The 27,275-nt window shown below is 49.1% G+C and overlaps 1 protein-coding gene across 5 annotated transcripts in view; it reads right to left on the bottom strand.

Annotated features, from left to right (window-relative positions):
- The window catches only part of PIP5K1C (phosphatidylinositol-4-phosphate 5-kinase type 1 gamma), a 52,700-nt gene that overhangs the window by 8,249 nt on the left and 17,176 nt on the right, over positions 1 to 27,275 (bottom strand). For 2 of the 5 annotated variants that reach the window (XM_066566593.1, XM_066566590.1), the window contains exons 2-15: positions 18,865 to 18,896; positions 15,996 to 16,082; positions 15,564 to 15,694; positions 14,841 to 14,958; positions 12,668 to 12,820; positions 9,840 to 10,139; positions 9,117 to 9,322; positions 7,562 to 7,645; positions 7,012 to 7,060; positions 5,989 to 6,073; positions 2,984 to 3,145; positions 2,795 to 2,824; positions 1,895 to 2,036; positions 1,577 to 1,609 (exon numbers count right to left, since the gene is read on the bottom strand). In XM_066566593.1, the coding sequence (XP_066422690.1) occupies positions 1,577 to 1,609; positions 1,895 to 2,036; positions 2,795 to 2,824; positions 2,984 to 3,145; positions 5,989 to 6,073; positions 7,012 to 7,060; positions 7,562 to 7,645; positions 9,117 to 9,322; positions 9,840 to 10,139; positions 12,668 to 12,820; positions 14,841 to 14,958; positions 15,564 to 15,694; positions 15,996 to 16,082; positions 18,865 to 18,896 (1,612 nt within the window). The remainder of the gene's footprint in view (positions 1 to 1,576; positions 1,610 to 1,894; positions 2,037 to 2,794; positions 2,825 to 2,983; positions 3,146 to 5,988; positions 6,074 to 7,011; positions 7,061 to 7,561; positions 7,646 to 9,116; positions 9,323 to 9,839; positions 10,140 to 12,667; positions 12,821 to 14,840; positions 14,959 to 15,563; positions 15,695 to 15,995; positions 16,083 to 18,864; positions 18,897 to 27,275) is intronic. The other 3 variants (XM_066566591.1, XM_066566592.1, XM_066566594.1) reach the window with 3 other exon arrangements.

Below are 27,275 nucleotides of genomic sequence, written 5' to 3'. Positions count from 1 at the left end.
TGGACCTCAAACCTGGACTGAATTCCCCAGCAGACCAGAATAACCAGAGGCATGACATATTCTAGAGCCAATTGGGTAAGGTTTTTTCCATCTCAGCTCAGGAATGTAAATTCTTGCTTTAATAAATTTGTGTCTGCACTGGTTTTCACCAGGGGATCCCAGAGAGCTCCACAAGTGCACAGGTCCCTACTCTCCTAGGAAGGGCACATGGAAGCACTGGTATTAGAAAGGGACAAATTAGGCAAAAACCAGCAAAACACCTGCAGATAATCAGTGTAGCTCTAGCAAATCTGTGACAGACAGATCTACTCTGACCAAGCCACTGAGCTCCCTGAACGCTCCCAGGTCACTCTGACTCACCTGAGCCATTTCTGGAGGAGCAGTCACATAACTACAACAGCTCCCTCCCTCCAGGAGGTACCAATGAGTTTGAACTATTTTGGATGAAGTTACTGCATTTGCCACATGGGCCCCACCACTGGGGCCTGGGTTTAAGTCTCCAATTTTCAGCAATTTCTAACACTGGATTCTGCAGGATATGAGGTGCTTCACAAGTCCCTGGCACTTCTCACAGTGAGCGGGTCCCTGCCCTCCAGGGCAGGATTCAGCAACATGCAGCATCCAGAGGTATTTTCATTAGGAAATACCACAGAAAGGGATTTTTTTTTTTCACAGTGCTTATCAACTGAACTCAGTTAATCACTCAAAGCTTGGAACAACAGCAAATGCCTGTAATGTGGGGCAAACCCTCATCTTCCAAAGACCTTTCCTTCCAAGCACCAAACACTGACTGCAGGGAGAGAGGACATCAGCCTGACAGGCTTGTCAGGCTTTTCTGGCTATGGCACATCCTAGGACTGAGTCTCTGATGTCATTTCAAAGCCTACTACACCTACACAATGTCCTGGAAAGAGAGGGCAGAGCCAGCAGCATCCGCTGGCTCCTCATGCAGATCCTGCCGACATGGGCAATGGGGTAATTTTTACTGATGCAAAATAATTCCACAATAATGCACAATAATTTAATGATAAGAGCCTCTAAAATCAGACACTCCTCTGCAGCACAGCATTTCTGTCCTACCTTGCCCTTGGCTCTGAGATACCACAGGAGGAAAAAAGCCTCACAGATTTCTGAAATCACTGGAAGCTACTTCTGTGGGGACTGAGGGTGCTCAGTGCCTCATAAAGTCAAAGCCCTTTCACTTTACCCTGGCCACAAGCAGATGCTGAGAGGAGGAATGTTCCTGCTGTCAGGGCTCACTTACTCGCTTAAAGGGACTTAAATGACCTTCCTTGACTCTGGTGCTGGGTGGGTGGGTAAATTTGGACAATACTCTTGTCCCCTTCCCTATCAAATAATTGGTATTTTCAAAGCACTAAGAGATCTGCTTTGCAAGGAAAATTCTGTGTAAGAAATGGGGATCATCTGATTGCAGAAGCAGCTCAGCATCCATGCCAAAATCCTGGAGCTGCTGAAATTCCCACTCAGCCCTCTAAGTGACCTTTGTGCAGGGATAAACATGAGGTCTCTGCAGCAGAGAGAAGATGAGACAAAAGACAGGAGACCCATTTCTCACCTGCCATCCTGCCCTGAGGAGTGTGTACGCCTCCTGTGGAAAGAAAACAGGAGAGTTTGGAGGAGCAATTTAAGCCAGAAATCCTGCACTGTCCCCAAATCTACCTCCACATCCCATGAGGGAGATGTTCTACTTAACAGCTGACACTTCTTCCAGCAATAATTAATCCCATCAAAGCTGTGTCTGCTTGCTCCCAGGAGAGATTTAATTAAAATCGGTCATTAGCATTGCAGAGTGCAGGGCAGCCTGCCGGGATCTGCAGCACAGAGAGCCAAGAGCAGCCACTCAGCACCAGTGGGAGCAGGGAAATCTCCTCACCTGTACCTGGGCTGCTCAGAGGTCTCCGAGGGGGATCGCTCAGGAACAGACAGAGATGTTGACGATAGTGTCGTGGCTATGGAGGCCGTGGTAGCTTCTTCAAAGGAAGGAGGAGTGCAAGGGAGCAGGTCTGGCCTGCCTGCTGGCCCAGAGCAGGGCAGGGGAGAGGCAGGAAGAAGAGATGATTAAGTCAAACACCAACACTTCGCCTACACCAGCCCCGTGCAAGGCTGTTCCACCATGAACCTGCACACCCACACTGGGACTGGGCACTCAAACCACAGACAGGCAGAAGTTTAGTTGGGTCATGACAGCCTCTCCCAAGGCATCCTCTGGGGAGAGCCAGTCAGCACCACTTCAAGCACAACAGGCAGGGAATAGAATGCCAGTGAAGACTTCTCACTGGTGACCAAAGCTGGATTAAAGGCTTGGATCACCAGGGATAAATATCCAAGTGAATTAAGAGATGCACTGAGTGTTCAGTGCTTTGCACAGGGAGCAATCCAACACCCATGCACTGGAGGAGCTTGTCCTCCAGCACTCAGCTGTAAATGCAGCCAGATGGAAGTGAAGGAAAGGCAGCACAGAACCGGCCCATTCCTCTTTTCCAATGGAAAGATCCTGCCTGTTATAACTGCCCAAACGCTGTCATTGGAGTGCTGCAGTTCCCAGTCACCCCCCCCCAATCTTTTTTTTAAAGGTTAGAAAATGCAACTCTCTGTTGGCTTTGGGCTATGACTGACGGTGCCCCTTGGCAGCAGCTGTCTTGCAGCAGTGACACAGGCGGCCATTTTTACTGCAGAACCCCAGAGTGCTGCAAAGAAGGGATTTGGTCTCCTTTGATGCAGAGGTGTCGCATCAAGTACCTGCTGGTGCTGCGACAAAACAATGCACTCTTACCTTCTTCCCTGTCCTGGTTAGGTTTAGCACCTGCAAAGCACAGCAAGACATGCAATGAAGAGCTATCCATGAGGAAAGATCTGCAGTTGGTGCACAGTGGGGAACTTGATGAGAACAAGGGAGGATCCTAAAGAACTGCTAGGAAAGAGAGGGTAAGCACAGAGGCAGTGCCCTGGGCAGGGCTGTCACCTTCATCATCCAGTGTGGGGTAGCTCCTGGCCGCCCGCAGGTCGTACTGGGTGTCGTCCTTGTCGGAGGCCAGCTGGCTGGCAGAGAACGCCGCCGTGGGACCCGCTGTCTTCACGGCCAGCAAGGCACTGCGCCCTTTCTTGGAGGGGGACGACTTCAGAGCTGGGGGAGGCACAGAAGGGCAAATGTCGGTCTCAGGGTTTTGCTGATCAGAGTGACTCTGAGATGTGTCAGAAAGTCTCTTCTCAGCTCGGCGGTCAAAGAAGGACTCAAAACTCTTCAGTTCTCGTTCTCAAGGTTGTTTATTGTTTCTTATCTATAAAATTATTTCCTCTGGCCTGCTGAGGTCCACTCCTCAGGACAGACAGAAGCACTCTGGCCACCCCTGGAGCGGTGTTATCTTTTTATACTAAAAACTATGTGTATATTATTTACTGTGACTTTCTAATACCTATCACTTATGTTAATGGACGCTCCTCTGTCAGGTTAACAAGATATTTAACACTCTGCTTGTTTGATTTGTTGATATTGGTGATTTGTTAATAATGTACGGATGTAAACTTGCATCGTAGAGGGAGGACCCTGGTTACTCATTCTAGCATTAATTCTCCTATTTAAATATAGGTTAGTGTGACAGTGTTCACAGGGGTCTGAGGATGAGGGAAGAGACAAGGATCTGACTCTATGTTTCAGAAGGCTTGATTTGTTATTTTATGATATATATTACATTAAAACTATACTAAAAGAATAAAAGAAAGGTTTCATCAGAAGGCTGGCTAAGAATAGAATAGGAAAGAATGATAACAAAGGTTTGTGGCTCGGGCTCTGTGTCCAAGCCAACTGGGCTGTGATTGGCCATTAATTACAAACATCCAGCACGGGCCAATCACAGATCCACCTGTTGCATTCCACAGCAGCAGATAACCATTGTTTACACTTTGTTCCTGAGGCCTCTCAGCTTCTCAGGAGGAAAAATCCTAAGGAAAGGATTTTTCATAAAAGATGTCTGCAACAGGTTAGCCTGTTAATGGGGAGGGAGTCATAAAGTTCTTATATTTTTGTAGTGTAGAGCTTTAACGCACTCTTTGTTGATGGCTGCTTGAGGGCCCACAGTGTAATTGGGAAATTAATATTTATCCGCTCATAGAGATTGTATTCTTTTTTAAAGGAGCTGTATCCCCTTTAAATCACCCTTAATTCGCTTCATTAGGGTTCGTGGGTTTTCCTTGGAGAATTAAGAGTGAACTTAGATTTGTTTCACAGGCAACCAGCTATCACCCAGCTTGGTTGGCTTTTCACCTCTACTAACAAGTCATCCCACTCTTTTGCCAGAGACGGGTTCGCTCAATAATAGCAGCTCGTAAGTACCTCGTTTGGGTTTCGACTTATGTTACACAGTGAGCTTTTACTTTAAACCAATCTAAAAGTGCTAACATCACAGCAGAAGATGGAGGCTAAGAACAAGAAGGAGAAAGACTGGACGCGCTCAGATTCTTCTATCTTGCTCTCTGAACCCCCGTTCTAAAAACCCCCAAAAATCTATTTTTTCACCCTGTGACAAACTAATTATTATTCTACTTAAACTTTTGTGGCTTGCAGATCTTCATATAAGGTTGGTAATTTGCTCCATGGGTCATAATCAAAATCCCAGGTATCTTGGGCTCTGTGCCAGGGTCTTTGAGCCCTCTGGCAGGGGTTCTGGCAATCCAGGACAGCCAGAGGGATGTCCTGAACTCTGACATGTCGGAACCCAGGACTCTGCCCTTGAGGACTCGAGACTCTGGCAGGGGGCTCAGAGACCTTGGCACTGAGTCAAAAGTACCTATGCCTTTCATTTTAGCCCATGGAGAAAATTGCAAACTTTGTGTGAAGATTTACAAGCCACAAAAGTTTGAGTAGAATGATAGTTAATTTGTCACAGGGTGAAAAAGTAGAATTTTGGGGATTTAGAATGGGGGTTCAAGAGGCAAGATGAAGGAATCTGGGTGTGTCCTGTCCTCCTTCTTCTTGTCCTCCATCTTCTGCTGTGATGGTGACACTTCTGGATTGGTTTAGAGTAGAGACAGACTGTCTAACATAGGTGATAGGTATTGGAAAATTATTGTAAATAAAGTACACATAGTTTTTAGTATAGAAAGCCAACACCACCCCAAGGGTGGTCAGTGTGCCACAAACCAACCTGCTGGACAGACCTCAGCAGGTCAGAGAAAGAATGTAATAGATAAGAGCAAATAAACAACCTTGAAAAGCAGAGCTGAGGAATCTCGACTTCTTCTTTGGTCAAAGGGCTGGGAAAAAAAACTCTTTAATACCTCAGGAGCCATTTCAACCACAGAAAACCTGAGAGTCAAAGCACCACCACCAGCTACTGTCACACCAAAGGTGTTTTTCCCTTCACAAGGAGAGGCTCTGCCCTCACACACATCCTGTCAGGGCTGAACCCAGGTCAGGTGCAGGGACTGGGTGGAAGCCTGAGCAGACCAAGGCAAGCTGTGACAATCTGAGGGCTCTGCAGTTCTTAGCTTTGCTCTGTATCATGGAAAGTTTTGGGTTAAAAGGGACCTTACAAATGCATCTCATTCCACCCCTTCATGGGCAGGGACATGGGTACTAGAGCAGGTTGCTGCAAGCCCTGTCCAACCTGGCCTTGGAGACTTCCAGGGATGGGGCAGCCACAGCTGCTCTGGGCCCTCTGTACCAGGGCCTCCACCCTCAGATTTCCTAACTTCTCATCTAACCCTGACAGCTCAAAACAATTGTCCCTTGCCTGTCACTATCTGCCTGTATATAAAGTCCTTCCCCCTCCTATTTCTAAGCCCCCTTTAAGCACTGGAAGGGGCTCTAAAGTCTCCTGGAGCCTTCTCCAGGCTATACACCCCCAGCTCTCACAGCTGTACCACACTGGAAACCCTGCTCAGGCTCCAGCCCAGACTCCTCATGAAGCCTGCAGCAGCAAGGCCAAGGTAAAAGCTCAGAGCACAGCAGCCCCAGAACTTGGTACTTACAGGAATTCTTTCGAAACACCGTGTTGGTCATGAATTTGAAGAATCTCTCTGCATAAAAGCTGGGTCTGTGTACTGACACCGTGTCCTACAACAGGAAGAAGCAATTGTTTAATTTTAAAATGATCCCTCAAGGCAGAATTTCTGTAATAACCAACACAGTCTTTTTTATTCCAACATTTAGCACTGATAGAGCCTTAAAATGGAAAGGCTTAACTGAAACACTCTAATTAATGCTATAAATAACCCTGAAGCATTGCCTCTGATTGCATTTGATTATATTCTTGCTGTGATTTTATAATGGATTTTGGTGATTTTATTCCTTTGTAGACTTCCTGGATTTTTTTAAACACTGGCCTGATTGCATACATGAAATTTCTTCTGGCTTTGCTAGCTGCCATTCCAATCAAACCTGGATACTTTTGCATGTCACACAGACACCCAAATTCAGCCAAGGGTCTCCATACATTTCAAATGTTCTTGTTTAAAATAGTAAAACTGAAGCTCTTTCTGCTTCTGATGTTTGACTGCGCTTCCATGACTTGGCATCTCCACATTTCCTTTGCTACTTTAAGGGAAGCCAGGAAATGCAAGGCTGAAAAATGGTTTCCACATCCAAGCTTCTTTCAGAAACACACACCTGGCTGCTGCAGGAATGAAGCCAGCAAGGAAACATGGAAAGGGATTTGCTGGCAGAGAGCTTGCTGAGGTGGATACAGCCAGTCACCAGAGAGAACAGCCCAGGGCTCCTGACAGCCCAGGAACACACACACCTGGGTGTGTGCTCCTGGTGTCATGGGACACAAAGCAGGGGAGGAAAGCTGTGATCACAACAGCTCAACGTGTGAGGAGCTGGATTGAGCAAGGAAACCTGGCTGGGAATAAGTGGCACCACCCTGCTTGGCAGGAATGAGGGGCAAGAACTGCTCCTTTCATCAGCTGCAGCTGTGCTAGGTCAGGCTCCACAAATAGACACCAAGTATCCTGTGAGGCTTGGACAACTCCTGCCTCTGCACAGGCACTCACCCCATCATGGACAAGGGCCTTCCAGGTGTGCTCTAACTTCTTGATGAACCTAATTCCAAGGAGAAGTGGAGAGAAAAATAAAGATTCAGGCATGTACTTTGTACCAAGCCCCCTATCATACCCTATAGGGAGATCCCTGAGCTGCCAATGTCACCAGGACTGAGCTTTCTCCAGCATCTCCCCCAGGAGGTCAGGACTGCCTGGGAACACCACAGGGAAGGAGGAGCTGGGCTGGAAGAGGTACACCTTACACCCCTGGAGATATGCTTCCCACACTGAGGTGGGAAACTACTTCTTTATGAGCAGCTCATCATCCTGGACAAAGGGCTGAGTGTCCCCAGCTGTTCTAAGGACATGATGGAAGCCCATGGTCAGCTTGGGGCAGCTGTATCTACTCATCCTCACAGTCTCCAGGAGAGAACATGCCCCCTGCTTTCATTTGGTACTAAAAGAGATGTTATCAGCCACAAAAGACACACTGTGTGGTGGTTTCTCTCCTCACCAAATATCAATTTAATGCAAAACCAACCCACACTGCCAGGTTACCTACCTGTATGACTGCAGGATATCTATGATTCCCACGTGCAGCAGGAGACGCTCTCCTTTGCCGTTCACTGCTGGGATCCCTCCCATCCTGCAGGTAAAGCAGAACCTCAGCAGGTGCAGCCTCAGCCAGAGCACCTCTACCACCCAACTCTGGGGAAGGGCAACAGCAGCCGTGCTGAGGGGCTCTGGTGTGGTGTCAGACACGTTGTAAAACCGGTGTGCTCACTTTGTGCGCAACCATGGGAGTGACCTGGCCTGACCCCAGGGTCACTGCCTGCATGGCCAAACACCACTGTCCTGATAGAACCCGTGTTGTGTGGCACAGCTCTGCCTGGGCCAGAAAGCACCATGGAGCTTTCTCCTGCCTGCTTTATTCTGGGGATCAGGTTATTTATTGGGTCAGTGAGAGCTGTCTGTCATTAGGGCAGTAAGTCCTTAAGGACAAAGGATTCCAGTCCTGTCCACACTAATGCCATCCTGCCAAAGTGCAGCAACCACTGGCACCAGCACGCAACCAAAGCACAGGGGTGCCAGATACTCCTTCAGGCAGCCGCTGCAATTATTGATGCTGCCTGAAGGACTGGAAACACCACAGTATTATCTCAGCTCTCAGGACTGCCCCTCCATCAAAGCCTCAGCAGCTGGTTTCAGACAGCAGCAAGCAGCAAACGCCATCATTCCTTGGCCCAAGAGCCAGGGAGCCAGGCAGAATCCCAGGTCAAGCACAGCACAGGCTTAGGACAACCCCCAGCCTCCAACTCCAGCAGTGACCCAGCACTTGGCTACACTGCTGTCTGCTAACCCCACTGGGATGGCCTCAGGGAACTGCCAGGGATTCCAGAGGTGGGAGTGATGGAGAACTCCAGGCTCCTAGGGACAGACTGATCCCTATTCTGCTCCAGTATTTGGGTGCTGAGTGAGAACTCCTCCCCAGGGAATGGGTGGATATTTAGAGGCTGTTACACCAGCTGACAACCTACAGCCTGCCCTAAGATGAGAGACTGCTGTGAGGCCAGAGCCTTACAGAACTATTTCCCACCCTGGCTTTCCTCTTTCCCACCACAATGGCAGCACTACCAAAACCTCAGGAGAGCTGCTCCCTTGAACAGTTCCTGTGTCTGGTGTTACATTTTAGTTAAATGGTGTGCTCTGTCTCACCCCTCGAAAATGTAGGGTTTATTCCAAGCCTGTGATCCTCCCCTGAAGTATCAGGTATCTGTAATCCCATTGGCCCAAATCTGATTCTGTGCCCACCTTGAATCTTCCTGTTAAGCTGTGGGGGGAGACCACAGAGTCTCTCTTGGCCCCTTTTCCCCCCAGGCTCTCCCTCCCTTCCCCTCAGAAACCCTGCTGCTCCCGGGGCTGGGACCCCCAATAAACCCTCATCTAATCAGCACCCCCAGAAGCCGTGTGGAGTCTCCTTGCCTGCCTGCTGCTACCAGTGAACAGACAGCTTGGGGAGCCCCCCAAAGGAACAGCAACACCTGTGGGCCTCCTGAGGGATTTCCCACTCCAGCCTCCACCTCCCAGCAGCAGGAGGGAGCCCAGGTTTCACCTACGTGTCGTCGGTGTCTATGGCCTCGCCGCGGGCAGCCCCTCCCTGGATGGACTCCATGGCTGTGGAGTACAGGGCCTTCTGCCCCACGGGACGCTTCTCATCCGACGTGCTGTGGGCTCCCTCCGACAGCTGCTCCCGCTCGTGCTGGTCTATGTTATGAACCCCAAGCAGGAGGCTGTAGTCCATGATTTTAAAGCTTTCCAATACCTACAGGTTAATATTGAGTTCAAGAACAAAGAGAAAATATCAAGCTAGCAGCAGAAATACAGACCTTGAAGCATGGAATCAAAGCAATCAAAGCAAAGCATCCCATCCACATCCTCACTAACAACTCATTTGACAGAGCCTGAAAGTTTCTGAACCAACAGTGACCTCTGGGCTTGACTGTACAAAGTTTGGCCATCCCACAATTACAGCAAAGGCCTGACGACTTGCAAACTACACTGCTGTATCTGCTGCACAGTGACTGGGAAAATGCTCCAGCAAAGCAACTACAAGGGGAGCATCTGCCAAAGTGTGATGGACCAGGCAAAGGAGCACAGCTTCAGTCCTCAGAGGCTGCCATGAGATCCAATTCTACTGCCTGGCTTTCAGGGAAAAGTGCAGGAGAAAGGACTGATCCTACTCTGGGCTCAGTAGCAAGGTTCTCAATCAGGAATTGCTCTTCCTCATGCTCGAGAGCCACAGAGTTCCTTACCCTGTCCCTGAGCTGCCCCCTCCTTACCAGACAGTCTCGCTGCAACGTCTTCACCAAAGCACTGAAGGTGTCTGCATCCAGCATCAGGCCCTCAGGCATGTCTTGGATGAAGTCCAGATCCTTGTACGTAGGGCTGGACTTTTCTTTTTCCTTCTTGGATGCCCGGCGTTTGTAGGTTGAACCCTTGAGGTCGAATTTCAGGTGCATTTTCACCACTCGAGGCAGGATGTTGTTCATCACGACCACGCGGATGTTTTTGCCCCCGGACTGCACACAGTACAGTCCATAAAACTTGGGCAGCAGAGTCCGGGGGTTCTGGTTCAGATTCTGCAGCAAGGGTGGAAAGAAGCACAGAGAAAAGTCATTTGAGCAGAAAATTCCTGCTGTGTTCACCACAAAGCATGTCAACAGTTGGACTAGGGATTCTTTGCTGAGAAGTTTTCTGAACTTAACAGGAGCTCAGTGTATGCATTTGACAAAGTCCTGCATTTCAGTGGCTTTAGGACCTGAAAACACAGGGACTGAGATGCTCAGCACTCTCTGGGCAAATAACCAAGTCCGGAAATCCCCTGCTTTCCCCAAGTACAGCAGCTAAAAAAAGGAAACCAAACTGGGAGAGAAATAAACACAATAAGTGGGAACTTCAAGCTTAAAAATAACAGCTCTCTTTATCTCTCCACCAGTGTCAGAATCAAGAGCTGTTCTCCAGCCCAGAATAAACCACGGACAGGATTATTTTTTAAACAAAACAACATAAATGTTTTCCTCCTGTTGCAGAGTTGCTTTATAAAGCAGTCAACCAGAAAGCACGGATATCCTGTTCTGCTGTCATCTCCTTTTTTTAGGCAGCAGAATAATTAGGAATGACATGACAGGCAGGATTTGCTTGTTCAGCTTTGGGCACATTTGGGAAGGAAACAGAACTTCTCTGCACGCTGTGGCAGGAAAGACAGACCTGACAGGTTCTGACAGACAGCAGAAACGTGATTGTATTAAAATTTCATTCCCCTCAGCTCACCCACCTGGGCACAGCAGTGAGCCCTCTTGGAGAGTGCCAGAAGTAATGGAGGCAGGTAAATGGAAACAGCTTTAAAGTAACTCAGGATGAAACCACCCTGCTTCCTTTCCCTGACTCCTTTGACACAGGTGGTTTCCCAGGAGCAGCAGGGTGGTCAGGGGTAGCACCACAGAACCCACAGATAGTGGAAAGCTGCAACAGGTCACTCAGAACTCTGCATCAGACAGGTAAGTTCAGTTTAATTCACTGACTGATGATGGCAGGATTAACAATGCAACTCCATTCCCACTCAAAACCCCACACCTGATTTACCACACACATTAGGCAACAGGCAGTGCTTTCCAAGAAAACTCATCCTGTCCAGGAAATGTGAGTGTCACCTGCAAAAGCAAGTGATTCACAGAATCTCAGGATGGTTTGGGTTGGAAGGGACTGTAAAGACCATTTGGTTTCACCTGTGCCATGGGAAGGGATACCTTCCACTGTCCCAGGGTCCTCCAAACCCTGTCCAACCTGGCCTGGAACATTCTCAGGGATGAAGCAGCCACAGCTGCTCTGAGCAACCTGTGCCTTCCCCACCTTCATAGGGAAAAATTTCTTCCTGGCCTGGCTGTTACTCACACACAGACATCCCATAATTTGCCTCACTCGGGTAAATTTTCCATGGTAAATATTGAGTGAGGAAAGGATTTTCACAGAACCAGTGTAGGATCACACAACCCCACTGCACCAGGCACACAGATGGGGCAGCAGCACTGCTTCTCATCACCTTCTCCTTGGCATCTCCACAACAAACAAACCCCTGGTCATTGTAACTGACTGTCAAGAGTCCTCATCCATAAATCTGGGACCTCCAGCACAGTTGTGCAGGGAGACCAGCTGCTGGCTTTTACACCAGAACAGCAGGTTTGGGTCCAAATTACTTGACCCAATGCAAGTCTCTGGGTCTCAATATCCTGCCTTGCCAGACTGATATGCAAAGCTGGCTGGTACCTTGGGGGTCTCCAGCTTGGAATTGCTGCCAGTGGGAGTCAGGACAATCCTCAGAGTAATGGTCAAACAGCAGGAATGGGAGAGATTCAGGGACAGCAGTGCTTTCCCCACAAAACCAGGGTGGCTGCATTATTGCCTGGAGAAAAGGAGGCTCAGGGGGACCTTTTGCTCTCCACGAGTCCCTGACAGGAGGGTGCAGCCAGGTGGGGGTCAGGCTCTGCTCTCAGGCAACAAGGGACAGGATGAGAGGAAATAGCCTCAAGTTGTGCCAGGGGAGGTTTGGGTTGGATATTAGGGGAAATTTCTTCATGGAAAGGGTTGTAAAGGATTAGAACAAGCTGTCCAGGGCAGTGGTGGAGTCACCATTCCTGAAAGCATTCAAATAACGTGTGGCTGTGGCACTTGTGGCAAGGTGACCATCATGGTGCTGAGCTGAAGGTTGGACCTAATGATGGTGGTCTTTTCCAAACTTAAGAGTTTTACTATTCTACGATTGCAATCAGCAGCCATCCCCAAATGCAGGCTGGGGCAGATGCACACTGCCAAGTGAAAAAGGAACAAACTAGTTCTGGGAAAAGGGCACTCAGAAACACACATCTGGGAAGCCATTTTGAGGCCAGAACATGCCTCCAAACTACAGCACAATTATCTGCCTCATGTTTACCCACAGAGTTTGCAAATAATCAGTAGCATTTGTGCTTCTGGGACTGGCTTCATGACATGTTGTTAACACTGTCCCTGGCATGGGGGCAGGTGGAGGACATGCCCTGTGAGATGCTCTGCCATGACAGAAAAGCTGCCATGACAAAGCTGAGCTGGGTCTGAGGTCCTGGGTGATACACACCATGTAGTATCCAGGAAGGAGCTTCTGCAGGAACTCAGCTTCCTTGTGCATCACAGTTTTGATGATGAATTCATCGTCGCTGGTGACATAGAAGAGGGAGCCGCTGGCGCCGGGGTTGGACAGCTCGATCAGAGGCTCGTTACATAACGAATACTGGCGAGAAAAAGAAAACAAGGTGATGCTTCATCCCCCATTAACTGCAGATTTGAGTTCTATGCCCTCAAGGGCCTTCCCCATCATGTCATCTCCCTGGGAGATTAAGGGGTAGCAAAGCTCAAGTGAGAACTATTTTCATTATAGGTTTGGTCTGAGCAACCAAACTGGTGGACAATTTATAATTAGAGACTAAGATTACAGTTCAGAGCATCCCAACTGCTCAGTATCCAACTAATCATCTGCTTTCAGGAACATCCAGCCTTCATAATGACATCTTATCTGTTCCCATTGTGCCTGCATGCACGTATCACATTCAGGCTCTTTGAGCACAGCCCAGCACAGGCTGATGGGCACAGAGGATTCCAGGAGACACCACAGCCTGCTCAGAGAACCAGATATCACTGTGCTGGAGGGAACACAACACACTGGCTGTTCTCAGCAGCTCCCCTGGCCTTGTGCTCCCCTGTTCTCTGCAAAAGTCAGTGCCAGATTCACAGAATCCCAGAATGGTTTGGGCTGGAAATGACCTTAAAGCTCATCTCATTTCATACATGGGCAAGGACACTTCCACTACACTAGGTTGCTCCAGGCTCCATCCAACCTGGCCATATTTTTACAGCCACACCTCACTCCATCAATCCTGCTAAAAACACATTACAGATCTTATCCCAGGTGTGCAATGAAAAGGGACAAGCCCTGCTCAAGCACAGCAAAGAGTTCTGCACTGGGACCTGAACTGGGAGAGCACATCTGGTCATCAGGACAGAAACAGGTCCTCAAATAAGGACTTGCCCAGCAGCAGAGGGAAAAAAAAAAGAGAAAGCAAGGCAGGCAGATGCACATTTTAGCTCAGTGCCCACCCAGATAGTGCAGGGGTCAGGTGGGTTCAGGGCAGGATCACAGAACTGCTCAGGGAGAGGTGAGATGGGGAGAGAGAGGTGATCAGAACAATAAATAAAATGCTCATCATTATGTAATGAAAACAGCTTTCAGCTCTGCACAGATTAACAACCCCAGACCTGATCAAGCTAATCATCTCATGCATAATTAAAGGCATTTGCTGCTGTGGCAGGCAAGAGACAGTCAGGAGAAGCAGAAACAACAAATCAGAGCCATGACCTTTGCAACTGAGGCAAACTCCTTGCTTGTCCTCAGTTTTGAACACTCATCCATCAGGCAGCACTGCCTTGGCTGGCACAGGAGGAGATCACTGTTACCCCCCCACCAGGCACTGGCACAGGTTTGTTTCACTGGCAGGTCCTCAGCTCTAACCACCCCTATCTACAGGTGAAGTCACACAAAAAGGCTGTTCCAAAAGGGGAGGATGTGCTCCCATGGATGTGTTTCCTTCCCCAGTTCACACAGAACAGGACGTCACATAAAGGCAAGGGCCCAAATTCAATCACAGGGCACTTGAAGCCCCAACAGCTTGTACTCCAAGGTATTTGAAAACCAGCCTTTCCAGCTCTGAGGAGCTTTTGAAGCACAAGAACAAGCTGTGGTTTATTGTGTCTTTTTAAGATGATTAACTACTCTCACATAGCTCTCCAGTGAGTACACAAGAAAAAATTCCCATCTTTGTCCTTAGAGTCGCAGGGGACATTACAGGGTTGCACCCAGCAGAACACAACTCCTTTGGCTTGTAAACACAGTAAGTTATTGTTACCACAAGGAGCAGAGAGGGAAGCCCATTGCAGGGCTTACACAGCTCACACTGTGTGCAGGGCATGGCCTCCCTCCATGGGAGGCAGCTGCCATTCAGCAAACTCAGACTTGGAATCATGGAATGTTTTGGGCTGGAAAGGATCTTAAACCCATCTCATCCCACCCCCTGCCATGGGCAGGTACACCTTCCACTACAACAGGTTGTTCCAACCCCATCCAACCTGTCCTGGAACACTCCCAGGGATGGGGCAGCCACAGATCCTCTGGGCAACTTGTGCCAGGGCCTCACCACCCTCAGGGTAAAGGTAAATAAAGGAGGACAAAACAGCAAAATCTAAAAATATCTCCATACCAAATAATCATCTGGACGAATCCCAAAGAGCTCTCGGAAGTAGCGGAAAGCCACTGGGGCGTAGGTCTTGAACCTGAAGTCAGCGTAGTGGTGAGCTGGGGTGAGGTTACTGCCCTCGCTGCACAGAACACACACATGGCACAGCCTGTTAGCACTCACCAGACAGGGACAGTCACACCAAAGCTACTGTGTGCTCCAGATGCACTGAGCCTTGCAAAAAGACATCTTTGGAACAACAACCACCACCTTTCTTCTGTGGTAGGAAAAGAGGAAAACAGGTTTCAAACTATCTGCCAAAATCTATTTCCAGAGATTAAAGGAACAACCACTTGCCAAGCAGAATATATTTACACAGAGAACATAACTTTTATGAGCTTTGTTTATTCACAGTTAGAGAGCTCCCAGAAGGAGTTGCTTCCATTTAAAACATGGTATAATTTTGTGGAAGAAATTCTAGATGGACAGCTAGGAAGACAAGCATGTAGGAAGGGTAACAAACTGGAGTGCACAGTACTGCATCCTTCACTGTGCTTCCCTGCAGGCCAGTGCACTGCAGATTCCAACACTTCCCACTGTTCTGTTTGTGTATCAGGGAGCAGATTTAAAACATTCAGAGCATGCAACTCTGATTTTAAGACACACAGATGGAAGCTCTCATGAAAAATCAGTGAGAGGAAAAGAAAAGAAGTAATTAATGCTTTTTTTTTTCTCCTTCTCCTTTACCTTGGGAAAAAAATGCTCTCCACCACGTAGAAGTCCTGCATCAGGACATCTCTCTCTGGCTTGGAGCTCAGATTTCCCACAGTATATCCAATCCCCAGCTGGATGGCCCCCTTCAGAGTGGATGAGGTGGTCTGGCAAAAGGAAAAGAGCAGTCAGTGAGCATTTCACAGCAGATAATCACAATAACATCCCCTGCACTACCACACAGTCATGTCTGTGACTTTTGTGGGGTCATCTCAGGCACCACATGCTACTAACCAAGTTTACCCAGCTGCTGAAGAGATCAATTAGGGCTTCAGATTTGCTATTTGCAGGACTGTGCTGTCCAAGAGTGCTGCATAAAAATCTCAACCAGATTAATAACTACTGGGTCAGAACTTCTCTCAGCCTGTCACCCACTTGGGTGCCATCCCCCACTCCCCAAACCCAAACCTTTTTGTAGGTGGTTTCCCCAGAAGCATCCACACTTCGATGACCAATCCTCTTTCCTTGGCCTGGCTGTCCTGGCAGTGAGGGGCCCTGCAAGGAGAGCACAGGGACAGTCAGGGCACAGGCTGAGCTGCCACCAAACACATACAGGGCAGCACAGCCACACTCCCACACTGTACTGCACACAGGGCTCATGGTGAACACCCTGCAGAGTGCCAACAGGTGAAAGTGAAGCTCTTTGAACTACACCTCCACCCCTGAAGATGAGTTAGAATAGCAACACTCCACCTGACACCCCCACTGCTCACTGCAGAGCCCTCAGCGAAGGCGCCGAGCTCGGTAAAGATCCAGCTGCCAAGATTCCCCTGGTGCTTGACTGCAGTTCCCATTGATTTAAAACAGTGATGTATTAAATCAAACAGCCACAGAGACTTATTCTTAAAATCCCACGCCCTCAGGTGTCACACTGACACCTCGGGTTTTGCTGGAGAGATCAGAGCCAGCTGATGGGGACAGCCCAGCCCCACTCACACTGAGATAATCCATTTAAGCAAGATCTCATCTGTTTACAATTCCAAGGCTGAGCCCACACAGGCTGAGCCACAGGAATGTCTCTTCCACAAGTTTTGAAGTTTACAGAAATGCTATAGACTGCCAGCACTTCAGGGTGACAACAAACCTGCTCCTGTCCCCTTCTCCTCTCCTACCTCTGAGTCTGCCTAGGCCTTTCTTTGCCAACCCAGAAGGCAGCAGGCTGTGGCTGCTCTTTAGCAGCCTGGTGTAACCACGTGTTGGAAGTTCCCTGCAGCTCCTTTTGCAGCCCTAGGGACTCTCTACTCTACCACCAGTCACCACTGCACCCACACCCAAGCTCTCTGCCAGCTGATACCCCCATGGATCCTGGAGCCCACCAGACAGCCAGAAATGCTGGTTAGAGACCAGCACCATTTTGGGGTTTGCTACGTTGCAGAACAGCTCTGGATGTTCCTTTGAACAACATGCAGAGAGATCCAAGGTCACTTCCCAAGTTAAACTGTTCCATCCCTGTCCCTCTTGAGTGCTGCACAGACCCAGCTCCAAACCAACTGCTCCAGCAGACAATGGATAATTTTGCTCAGACTAAGAAGTTCTTTATACTTTAGCTTTTGATCAAGAGCTTGCAGTTATTTCTGGTCAATCTGCCTGTACTTCTCATACTAAAGGGCAGTCTGAGCTCTCCTTCAAAAATCCCATTTCCTACCCTATTTTATTGGCAGGGCCAGCCTTGCTTCTGAGCACTCCTCCTCCAGCAGCTGTGAGCAGCAGCACAGCTCAGCCTCTCCTTCTACCAAGCCCCTGGATCTTACTCCATGCAAGCCCCAGCTGTGCTGTCCTGCCTTGCCAACAGCTCCCCATTATCCTCCCAACGTGATGAGCAGACACAGGCAGGGGAAGGCACTGCCATCCTAGGAACTGCAGTGACAAAAGTCTCTTCCAGTCTCCTGCTCTGCCTGTGGTTGTTTCCAGGACAAGAAAAGTGGCCCTATTTGTGCATTGAATGATGCAACCACAGCAGCTGAGCTTCTCACTACACATATTCCTGTGCAGGTAGAAAAGAATCAAGTGTCACATTCCAGGCAATTTTCTGGGAAGATTTTGCTGTTCATGTATACAAATGCTCATCATCACAGGTGAAGAATGGGATGGGGGATATAAAAAAATTTGATCAAACAAAAATCATTTGAACATGATGCCCTAAACCATGAGTGTGGGTTTCAGGGAACAGCTTTCAGCACAGAGCCTCCTACTAGATTCCCTGCTGCCAACTGTGAAGAGTTTTGCTCCAGAAGGTAACAGTGACTCAGAACCTGTGACCTGGAATATCTACAAGAGAAGATGAGTCCCTGGAGATGTTCCCCTGTTTTAGGGCTTCACAAATCACAGCCTCCTCAACTCACTCCCAGTGGGTAAGTGTGGGAATAAGAAAAATAGAAACTTCCACAGACATGGAAAGGTTTGATTTGCAGCCTTGGGAGAAGCTGGGATTGATGTAAAAATACAATACACAGACATTAAGCAGAAAAAACATGAACTTATGTTTCTATAGCTGTAAGTAAGAATATGCCTTAAGTAAGTGAGAAACTGTACTGCATAAGATGGTGAAGGGTTTATAATGTAGGGGTGTGGCTGTATAGAGTAAGCTAAGAGTTTAGAAGTTATAATAGAAGCATATGTGCATATGTGTGATAACAGCCCATTGGATAAAAGTATCCACAGTGCAGCAGAAGTAGGTAAAGGTGATAGGTTAGAAAAGCAAAAATAAACCCTGGGCAACTGTCTATTGGTTTAAAAGGTTATATATTGTCTTGTAACAAAGAACTTGTGACTACTTTGAGCTATGGCCGACTGCTTGCTCCTCTAAAATCTCACAGCCTCTGAGATTGATGTTTATCTGAGCAATAAATTGTTCTTAGCCAGAAAATAGTCCCATCCCTTCATTAAAAGCAGTGACAATGACAGGTAAGACCCACCACAGAGGCCTGGGAATGCCCAATGCATGCACCCCCAAATTCCCAGCTCCAGGTGCTGGTGTGGGAGAGGTGCCCTCAGTCACTGATGCAGAGGCATCATGGATCACACAGCCAAAACTGGCCACATGATGGGCACAGTCCCTCCACATCCCTTCTGTGGCTGCAGTGATGCAATGAAGGAACCCCAGAGACCTGCCACTGATTTTATTTCTCCCAAATAACGGATATAGATTTTGTAGCAATCTTGTAAATATTTTGAAATGCAGTTTTGCTCGGAAAAGACAGGAAGACAGGCAGAAGAGTTTCCTAGAGTTCTGTGTTCTCATTTCTCAACACAGGACTGTCAGCTTTACACATCTCACCTCAGTGATGGCTGTCTTCTTTGGGCCCAGACCTGCAGACAAAAGGGAAGAGCATCAGGAGAAGCAGGGACATCAATAAAAACCCCCAACCCAACCACCAAAACTCTCAGAAAACAGCTCCAAGCTTTGTCTTGTCAAGTACACCAGCCAGCCTTTAGAGCAGCTAGTTTTACTCAGTTTTCAGCTTCACCAGTTCAGGAATCTGATGGTACAGGAGTCACCCGAACAATTTCATATTCAGAAGCACAAAAATGCACATTTTTCCCAGCAACAGCATTTCCTAGAGGCTTCAGCAGAGAGGTCTGCTGAATCTCTGCTGCCCCATTAAGCAATGGGTCCACACTACACTGAAGAGTTGGATCCACACAGAAACCCAGAGAGACACTCCTGAAGCTGTTTTCCAGCCACTCAGAAGGCACTTGACAAACTATATTGATAATTGAATATATTTATAGAATCCTATGTCCAAATATATCACACAAATGAATGCATCATTTATCTTTATCTCTGCCTCAGGAGAAGCCACTGCTGCTCCATTACAGCCAACAGTGGAAATCAGGGTTTTGCCTTAAGCTTTTAGGTATAAAATCAGAGCTGGAAACACAGGCCCAAACTCTCTGACATGAGGCCATCTCCCACTTCCTAGCCTGAGTTTGTTTTTCTGAGTTTTTCTGAGCCCAAGTTTGCAAGAAGCTCCTTAATTTCCTTAATTTCAGACAGCAGAGAGCACAGGCTCCTGTGCAGAACGTGGGAACGTGAGATCCAGCCCAGCTGGCTCCTGAGAGCGACCATGAAGGATCAGGAGCTGCTGGAGAGGAGCTCCCCACACCACCCCAGCAGCCCCCAGCACCTCTGTGTGCACAGAGCAGTTCTCATGGGAGAATCTCCTGCACAGAACACAAACTCAAGGGACAGCTTTAAGGCCTTACTTCCACGTATGAGTCTGCCACTCCCTGCTCCTGTCCTACAGTGTTCCTACAAGCACATCCCATAATCCTTCAGAAATGGGCTTAAATTTGCAAAAGACCATTGAGTGCAGTTTTGAGTTAATCTACATTCAGATTAGGGGGTGGTCTTCTCTGGGAGGGACTGGATGTCCTCTGTCCCTCCTGGCTGGAGAGCAGGAAAAGCCCAAGAGCCCCCAACTTCTGCTGCTTCAGCATCTCCCCCATTTTGGTGAAGGAAGAACTTTGAAGGTTTACCCATGGTACCTGTTCAACCCCCTCAAAGAGAAGCAGTGATGCTGCTCCAGGGCTTGTTTCAGAAGGAGCCTGAGCAAGAACCTGGGCATCAGAACCTGAAGGGGCTCCAGGAGAGCTGGAAAGGGACTTTAGACAAGGGCCTGGAGAGACAGAACAAGGGGAAATGGCTTCCTACTGCCAGAGGGCAGGTTAGATGGGATATTGCAAAGAAATTCTCCCCTGTGAGGACGGTGAGGCCCTGGCACAGGGTGCCCAGCACAGCTGTGGCTGCCCCTGGATCCCTGGCAGTGCCCAAGGCCAGGCTAGACAGGACTTGGAGCACCCTGGTCTATCGGAAGGTTTCCTTGCCCATGGCAGGGGGTAGAACAAGATGAGCTGTAAGGTCCCTTCCAACCCAAAACATTCCAAGATTCCACGATAATGGGATGACAACACCAGGGAAGTGTGTGACTCAGTCACATTTTGGAAAATATTTCAGACTCGGGAAAGCAAATAAACAACAAACCCAACAAAAAATCCTTGGTGATCACAGGGGAGATGAAGCTGCTCTGACTCAGAAGTGCTGCAGGTGTCTCACCATCCTGATCTCCACAAACTGGGCAGTCCCTCACGTGAAACAGGTCCTGTCAGGTGGCATTTGGAGCTGTCTGCAGAGCACCCCTGGGGCTGCAGCCTGGCCTGGGGGCAGAGCCAGGGTGGCACGGGAAGAGTCACTTCTTGTTATTCTCTTTTAAACAGTGCCCAACTCCTGCCTCAGGAACAGCCGCTGAAATGCCACTCCCTGTGCTGCACTGCAAAGGGGCAGAGAGGAGAGAGCAGAGTGGGACCCCAAAGGGTGCAGAGCAGCTCCCCTTGGGCACACACTGAGGCTGGGCCCTCAGTGAGGGGTGTCACTGACACAGGTGGGTGACACACACCACAAGGGACACGAACCCTGTCACTCCTCCAGCTCAGACTGCAGCACCACATGGCTCAGGACCACTGCGAGCTCAAACTGTGCTGAAAAATTCCTTCTTTGGCCTAAGCCAACACAATTTTGTGATCATTGAACAAAACACCCTGCAATGGCCCAGAGAGCGGGAAATATAGCTCTGAGTGAGCAGAAGCAGCACTTCCAGACCATGGGGGAATCCAAAGGAGCTAATGCTGCTCCAGATTGAGCACTGGAAATCACTGGAAACACAGCACAGCTGAGAGCCCTGGGCCAGGGGAACGTGCTCTCCCTGCACGGCTGCCACTGCTCTCCTGCTGCACTAAGCTCGTTTCTGCACTTTGTCACAATTCCAGAACAGGAGATTATCTTTAAATTTGTGATAATTACCACAAGCCACTTTCATTCCCAGCTTTTAAGTGTCTGCTGCTGTACACATACCAAATGTGGAATCAACGCCAACCATCCACACAAAGGAAAGGTATTGGAGGGAAGAAACCACAGATTTCAGGGATGAAAGATGCCTGACGTGGGCAAGAGCAACCCCAGCAAAACTTCCCTCTGCCCCCACCACTAATAAAAATTAATCAGCTTTATAAAATCAACTTGTCTAGTCAGAAAATGTAAAAATCATCCCCTGGCTCCTCTGTGCACAGCACATGGCTGTGCTCAGCTCAAACAAGCTGACAGATGGTCTGGCAAAATCTGATTTAACTCCAGCTCCAGGGGTTATTGAGCCACGAGGCAGCGCTGGGGTTTGCGGGAGCGCTGCTGCGGGAAGTTTCGACACTTAATGAGCTAATTGAAATAATTCTGATCCGATTTGGGGTGGCTTACCAGACCGTGCTCAGAAATGGGATGAGAGGCTCTGGGAGGGAAACCCTGAGATGAAACCCCAACTTTCTGCCCAGCCTCCAGACTGTGCCTGGGCTCTGCCAGGCACTTCATGCATGCTTGACCTGCTGCCTTCAGTTCTGTTCTCATCTGTGCAGGGCTTGGAGTGACCCTGTCCCAGTGCTTGAGCTTCTGTGCAGCCTCTGAAATAAACACTTCAGTTGTGGCATTCAGCAATTCCCATCTCAGACTTAACTTGTGTTTTTTCCATATTCACAGTCACATTGGACATCTCCACCACTAAGCTGACGCCCTGCAGGACAGGCAGGAATTTCCTCCTGGAAAGCCTCTGCACAGGAAAGAGCTCAAGTTTCAGCTCTACCAGCCAGAGGAGCAAAACTTCCACAAGGTAAGGGTGGGGAGGCCCTGGCACAGGGCGCCCAGAGCAGCTGTGGCTGCCCCTGAATCCCTGGAAGTGTTCCAGTCCAGGTTGGATGAGGCTTGGAGCAAACTGGGATAGTGGAAGGTGTCCCTTTCACTCCCTCCAAAGCAGCTGAGACAGGTTGACTTGCCAAAACCCTTCATCATCAAAACAGACATTAGAGGCTTCTGTCCACTGGAAAGGAATTCCTTAAAAGGTTTACAAAAATCCAGCAGAAGCCTAATTTAAGATCACAGAATATCCTGAATATCCTAGTGGGATCCTAGAATATCCTGAGTGGGAAGGCACCCACAAGGACCATTGATCCCAGCCCCTGTCCCTGCCCAGCCACCCCAAGAACCCCACCCTGAGCAGCCCTGGGAGCTCCTGGAGCTCTGGCAGCCTTGGCACCATTCCCTGGGGAGCCTGGGCAGTGCCCACATGATCTAATAACGAAGTTTTCTTTATATACACAGACATATATTTATAAATTTTAAGTGTTAGATGCTTTATGATGCCCTAGAGAAGTCAAAACAAATCTGAATAACCAGTGGACTCCTTTCTCTGATCAGAACTGCTGCTGCAGCTTTACTAAAAGCTTCACTTTATTTAAGGGTTTATAAGGACATACAATGTGACTGGAACTAAAAATATGTGAAAATGGAAATGCTACATAAGCTTCTTGGCTGGAGGCTGCAACAGCATGACTCTCCCAGAAATCCAGCACACCAGAGACCTGCAGTTTGCCACTTGCACCCAGCCTGGTCTGGTGGAAGGTGTCCCAAAGGAGTGTGCCTATCTCATTTTTCACTTTCTCCATTGAGAACAAGACAATGTGACACAGCTGAGCAGCCCATTTGGACAACGAGGGGATGTGGAGACTGCGACCAGGACATGATTCCCTGTTCCATCTGACCCCTAATATAGACTTGCTCAGTCAATGCCTTACAGGCAAAGGCAGGAACAAGAATGCCAAGACAGGAGCTGTGGAAGTTAAAGTCCCTACACATGTATTGCTATATATACAGGCAGAAAGGATGGCAATTAAACATATCCATCAAAAGAGACCACTATTACTACCTGTAAGAGACTGCTGGTAAAAACAAATTAAATTAAGGGAGACTGGGGGAAGGTGATTCAGCAAATCATGGAATGGTATGGGTTGGAAGGTACCTTAAAGTTCATCTCATTCTACCCCTTGCTGTGGGCAGGGACACCTTCCACTAGACCAGGGTGCTCTGAGCCCCCTCCTTGGACACTTCCAGCAATGGGGCAGCCACAGCTGCTCTGGGCACCCTGTGCCAGGGCCTCAGCACCCTCACAGGGAATAATTTCTTTGCAATATCCCATCCATCCCTGCCCTCTGACAGGGCATTTCCCCTTGTTCTGTCCCTCCAGGCCCTTGTCCAGAGTCCCTCTCCAGCTCTCTTGTAAGCCAGAAAACACTCCTGAGCTGGGAAGCAGCCCCTGAGCCAGAGCAGCAGCCAGCTGGGCTTCCCAAGCAGCCAGCAGAAGCATCAGGCTGTGTCTCAAGGCACAGGCAAAAGCAATCCCTGAATTTTTTCTCACACGCCACATGTGTGGCTCCAGCTCCCCGCACATGGAGCAGCAGCACAGGGCAGTCCTGGGAGGAGAGGGGACACCACATGGGCAGGAGCTGGCTGAGCCACCCCCCAGAGAAGGCAGCTGAGTACAACCTGCCCTTCCTAGGCATCTACTTCTGATCATTAAATATATTTTCTTCCCATAATTCAACACAATTTTATTCAGATGAGAATCATCAAGTAAGGCACAAAATTAAATTAAAATGTTGGGGTTTTTTTCCCCTTATATTTGCCATCTCTTGGTATAAAGAGCTGTAGCTGTTGAGCACCCTGGGTGTGGATCACTGTTCCTGCCATCTGAGAGCTTGGAGAAATAAGACAGAAATAAAGCAACCTGAGATAAATTCTGCTTGTTATGTAGAACCTACATAAAGCTTTACCATCTAAATGTATCTATTTTTCCCTGCAGCATGGCCAGACTGACTGACTTTTGGGATCATTCACACAAAACTGGTGCTGGTCAAACCCAGCTGACCCTCTCTACTGCCTGGTTCACCCCATTACTCATCCCAGTGCTCAGGCAAGGCTGGCTCCATCCCTATGGGCAAGCATACAGGGGGAGGAGAGGCCTGGCTCTGATGCACCTGCAGCACAGGTAGCTCAACATTCCTGAGGACACTTCAGCCAGCATCCACAGTCCAGCAGCTCTTTGCAGCAGAAATGCTGGCAGCATGGGCAGTATCCAAACTGGGCTACCAGGAGTAGCCAGAGATAAATAATCCTGTTTGATCCCACCTCAACCACCCTGACCTCCTCCCTGTCCTCTGCTCCTTCTTGTCACCCACGTGGGCTCTGTGCCTTGTTTGAAGCACACAGGAGCCACCTTCACATAAAACAACATTTGCACACCAGGATCTGCTGCCCCAGCTCCGTGTGCTGCACCCTTCCCATGGCCTTTGTCTTGTTTTCCTCAGCAGAAACGCTGGGGATGGGAACAGCAAGGCTTGTACAAATAAATGGCTTGTACAGAGGAAGGGAAAGAGCTTAATGTGCAGGCTGGGCCTCGGGGCACTGCTGTGCTACCTGCTGAGAGCAGTGACACGGCTGACCCCTCCTTTCCACCCCGGGCATGGACATGCTCCTCCATTAAGTGGAGACAGACAGGCACAGGGAGCCCCAGCCACCCCCTCAGGTTTCTGACCCCCAGACTCCAGAAGCTGCTCCCCTGCTAGCTCCTAGGGATCAGCTCTGAACCTGTATTTTACAGCCCAGCTCCGCTGATCAAAGCAAACTTCCAGCTTATGGAGCATCAGCACTGCTAGGCACTGCCACAAAAGGATGTTCTGCAGTAAAGGCATCTACCAGCCAGGTTTATTTTTGGGTTTATGCAGAAACTCTTTCTGCCTCAAAAATAAATCCGTTTATCCCAGCTCAAGAGGCAGGGCAGAAGCTGAAGACGCAAGCAGGGAGTTAACACGTCCCTTCCTCATCGTCAGCTGCAGGTGCCAGCACATCCGGGGTGCAGCATCCCGGGTGCAGCCCTCCTCGGGGAGCTGAGCCAGGACATCACCATGCTGGAACATTTCCTTAACAACTCCCTGGAAAAGCACTTACAGCACCAAAGCCCAATTACAGTGAGGAACAAGCAGGACAAGACCAGGGAAATGAAATTCAAAAAGAATTGATTTGTTTTCTTGTTTTGGATCAGCTGCATGTAGAAAAAGGACAATTTTGGAGTGCTGAGCCCAAAGCGTGTGACACAGTGACAAAAAGCACAACAAAAATCTCATCAAAAGCAGCACACAATAGCTGCCACCCAGCAGCGGAACAGGCTGCAGCCGCTCGCCTCAGTAATTATGCAATCCAGTGGGATGTTCAGGCAAACATCTGCTCCATGGGAAAGGTGCAGCCTTATCTGAACACCGTGTTCCTGCTCCCTTCCACACGCTGGCCACAGGAGGATTGTGCAGGGAGGAACACAGGCTCCCAGCACGTCCCCCCGGGGCACTGGGGGCAGGCAGGGGAGGCTCCCAAGGTCGGACACCCAGCAGCAGCCTGGGAATGCCAGCCTCTTCCATCCTTCTGGCTTTGCTGTTTATTACAACCTGCAAGCCCAATCTGCCTACCAGCACTCACAACAAAGCTGGAGCAGGATTAGAGACAGCAAACATGGAGCAGGAAGTGTCACCTCTGCAGGACAGAGCCAGTTCTGTGCCTGTGATGACACTCAGGCACAGAGGTGCCGCACTCAAACCACGACGCCAATTTAGAGCAGGGCCATAAAAGGCTAAAGGACTTTGAAGCCACATTCCTCACAATCATCGAGAAGTGCCAGAGCAACATTCAGCTGCCCTTACCTTTGTTCAAGGGAAGGATAAGCTTCAAATCCCCTACTAGCAGGTTACAACCCACTGACTCTGCTCACTCCAGCATGTCCTGCCTGCCCAGAGCTGTGGTTTGGCAGCAAGAGAGGACACAGAATCTCCTGCTGCCTTTCTAGCTGTGTTGCAAAACCACTGGGGACCTGAACGTAGCACATGACCCCAGGCAGCCCCTGGGACTCTATTCTGTGTGTTCAGATGGAGTTTCCAGCTGCCACAAGGTCCCCGAGAGCCACTTCCCAAACCCAGGTCAGAGAAGCACAAGGCAGTGAAGGAATTCACTTCCCTCCTTCATTTTCCAAGCATCCCCCCTGCCTGCAGAGAAGGGGGGATGCTGAGAAGCAGGCTGCAGGACCTTTAACATGTCCTACCAATGTGCAGGGAAGGAGGCTCACCTCCATCCTCCAATATGCTGCTCTCCCAATGCCACTAATAAAGAGGGAGAAGCTTGACCTGACTAATCTGAGGTTACACCCTGCCTGCTACAGCCAGAACAGTTGTTCTGTCCCAAATACCCAGGGTTTCCATCGTGGCACAGCTCAGGGCTTTGGCTGCTTGGGGCTTAGCATCAGCCCATAGCACCTCCCAGCCAGGTAGGGATTAGTGCTGCTGGAGCCTTGGCACCAGCCAGGCTCCTTTTGGAACTCTCTGGCTCTGTGAGGACACCTCAAGGCAGGTGCCAGGCAAAGGACAGGGAACTGCTAGCTGGAAAAAGGATATATTCACTGTGCTCAATCCCAAAATTACTTATGCTGATAAACAGTGCAGAATATTGTTATTGAGAGGACAAACCCCCTTTAACTAGAGCAGGAGGATGCCTTTGAACATCAGCTTGGCTCCCTTTCCAATATTCCTTCTCTGGGTATCTTGCAGAGGATCTAAGCCTGTCTGGGGGAGCACTGGCAATGCAAAGGAATCATTCCAGCTGCCTGCAGGAGCAGCAGCACAGCAGACACCATGAGAGTTGGACTGCAGGCTGCACGAGACAGTGACAAACTATCCCCCCGACTTTATCTCTCTGCCCTGGCTCCCTCCAGGAGGGCTTGGCCAGATAATTCATAACTTCCACTATTTAAAAGTGTCTTTCTCAAATAAGCC

This window comes from Molothrus aeneus, chromosome 27, assembly GCF_037042795.1.
Source record: "Molothrus aeneus isolate 106 chromosome 27, BPBGC_Maene_1.0, whole genome shotgun sequence".
Classification (NCBI taxonomy): Eukaryota; Metazoa; Chordata; class Aves; order Passeriformes; family Icteridae; genus Molothrus; species Molothrus aeneus.
The sequence above is the reverse complement of the archived record's forward strand: the minus strand, read 5'-3'. Positions and strand labels throughout refer to the sequence as shown.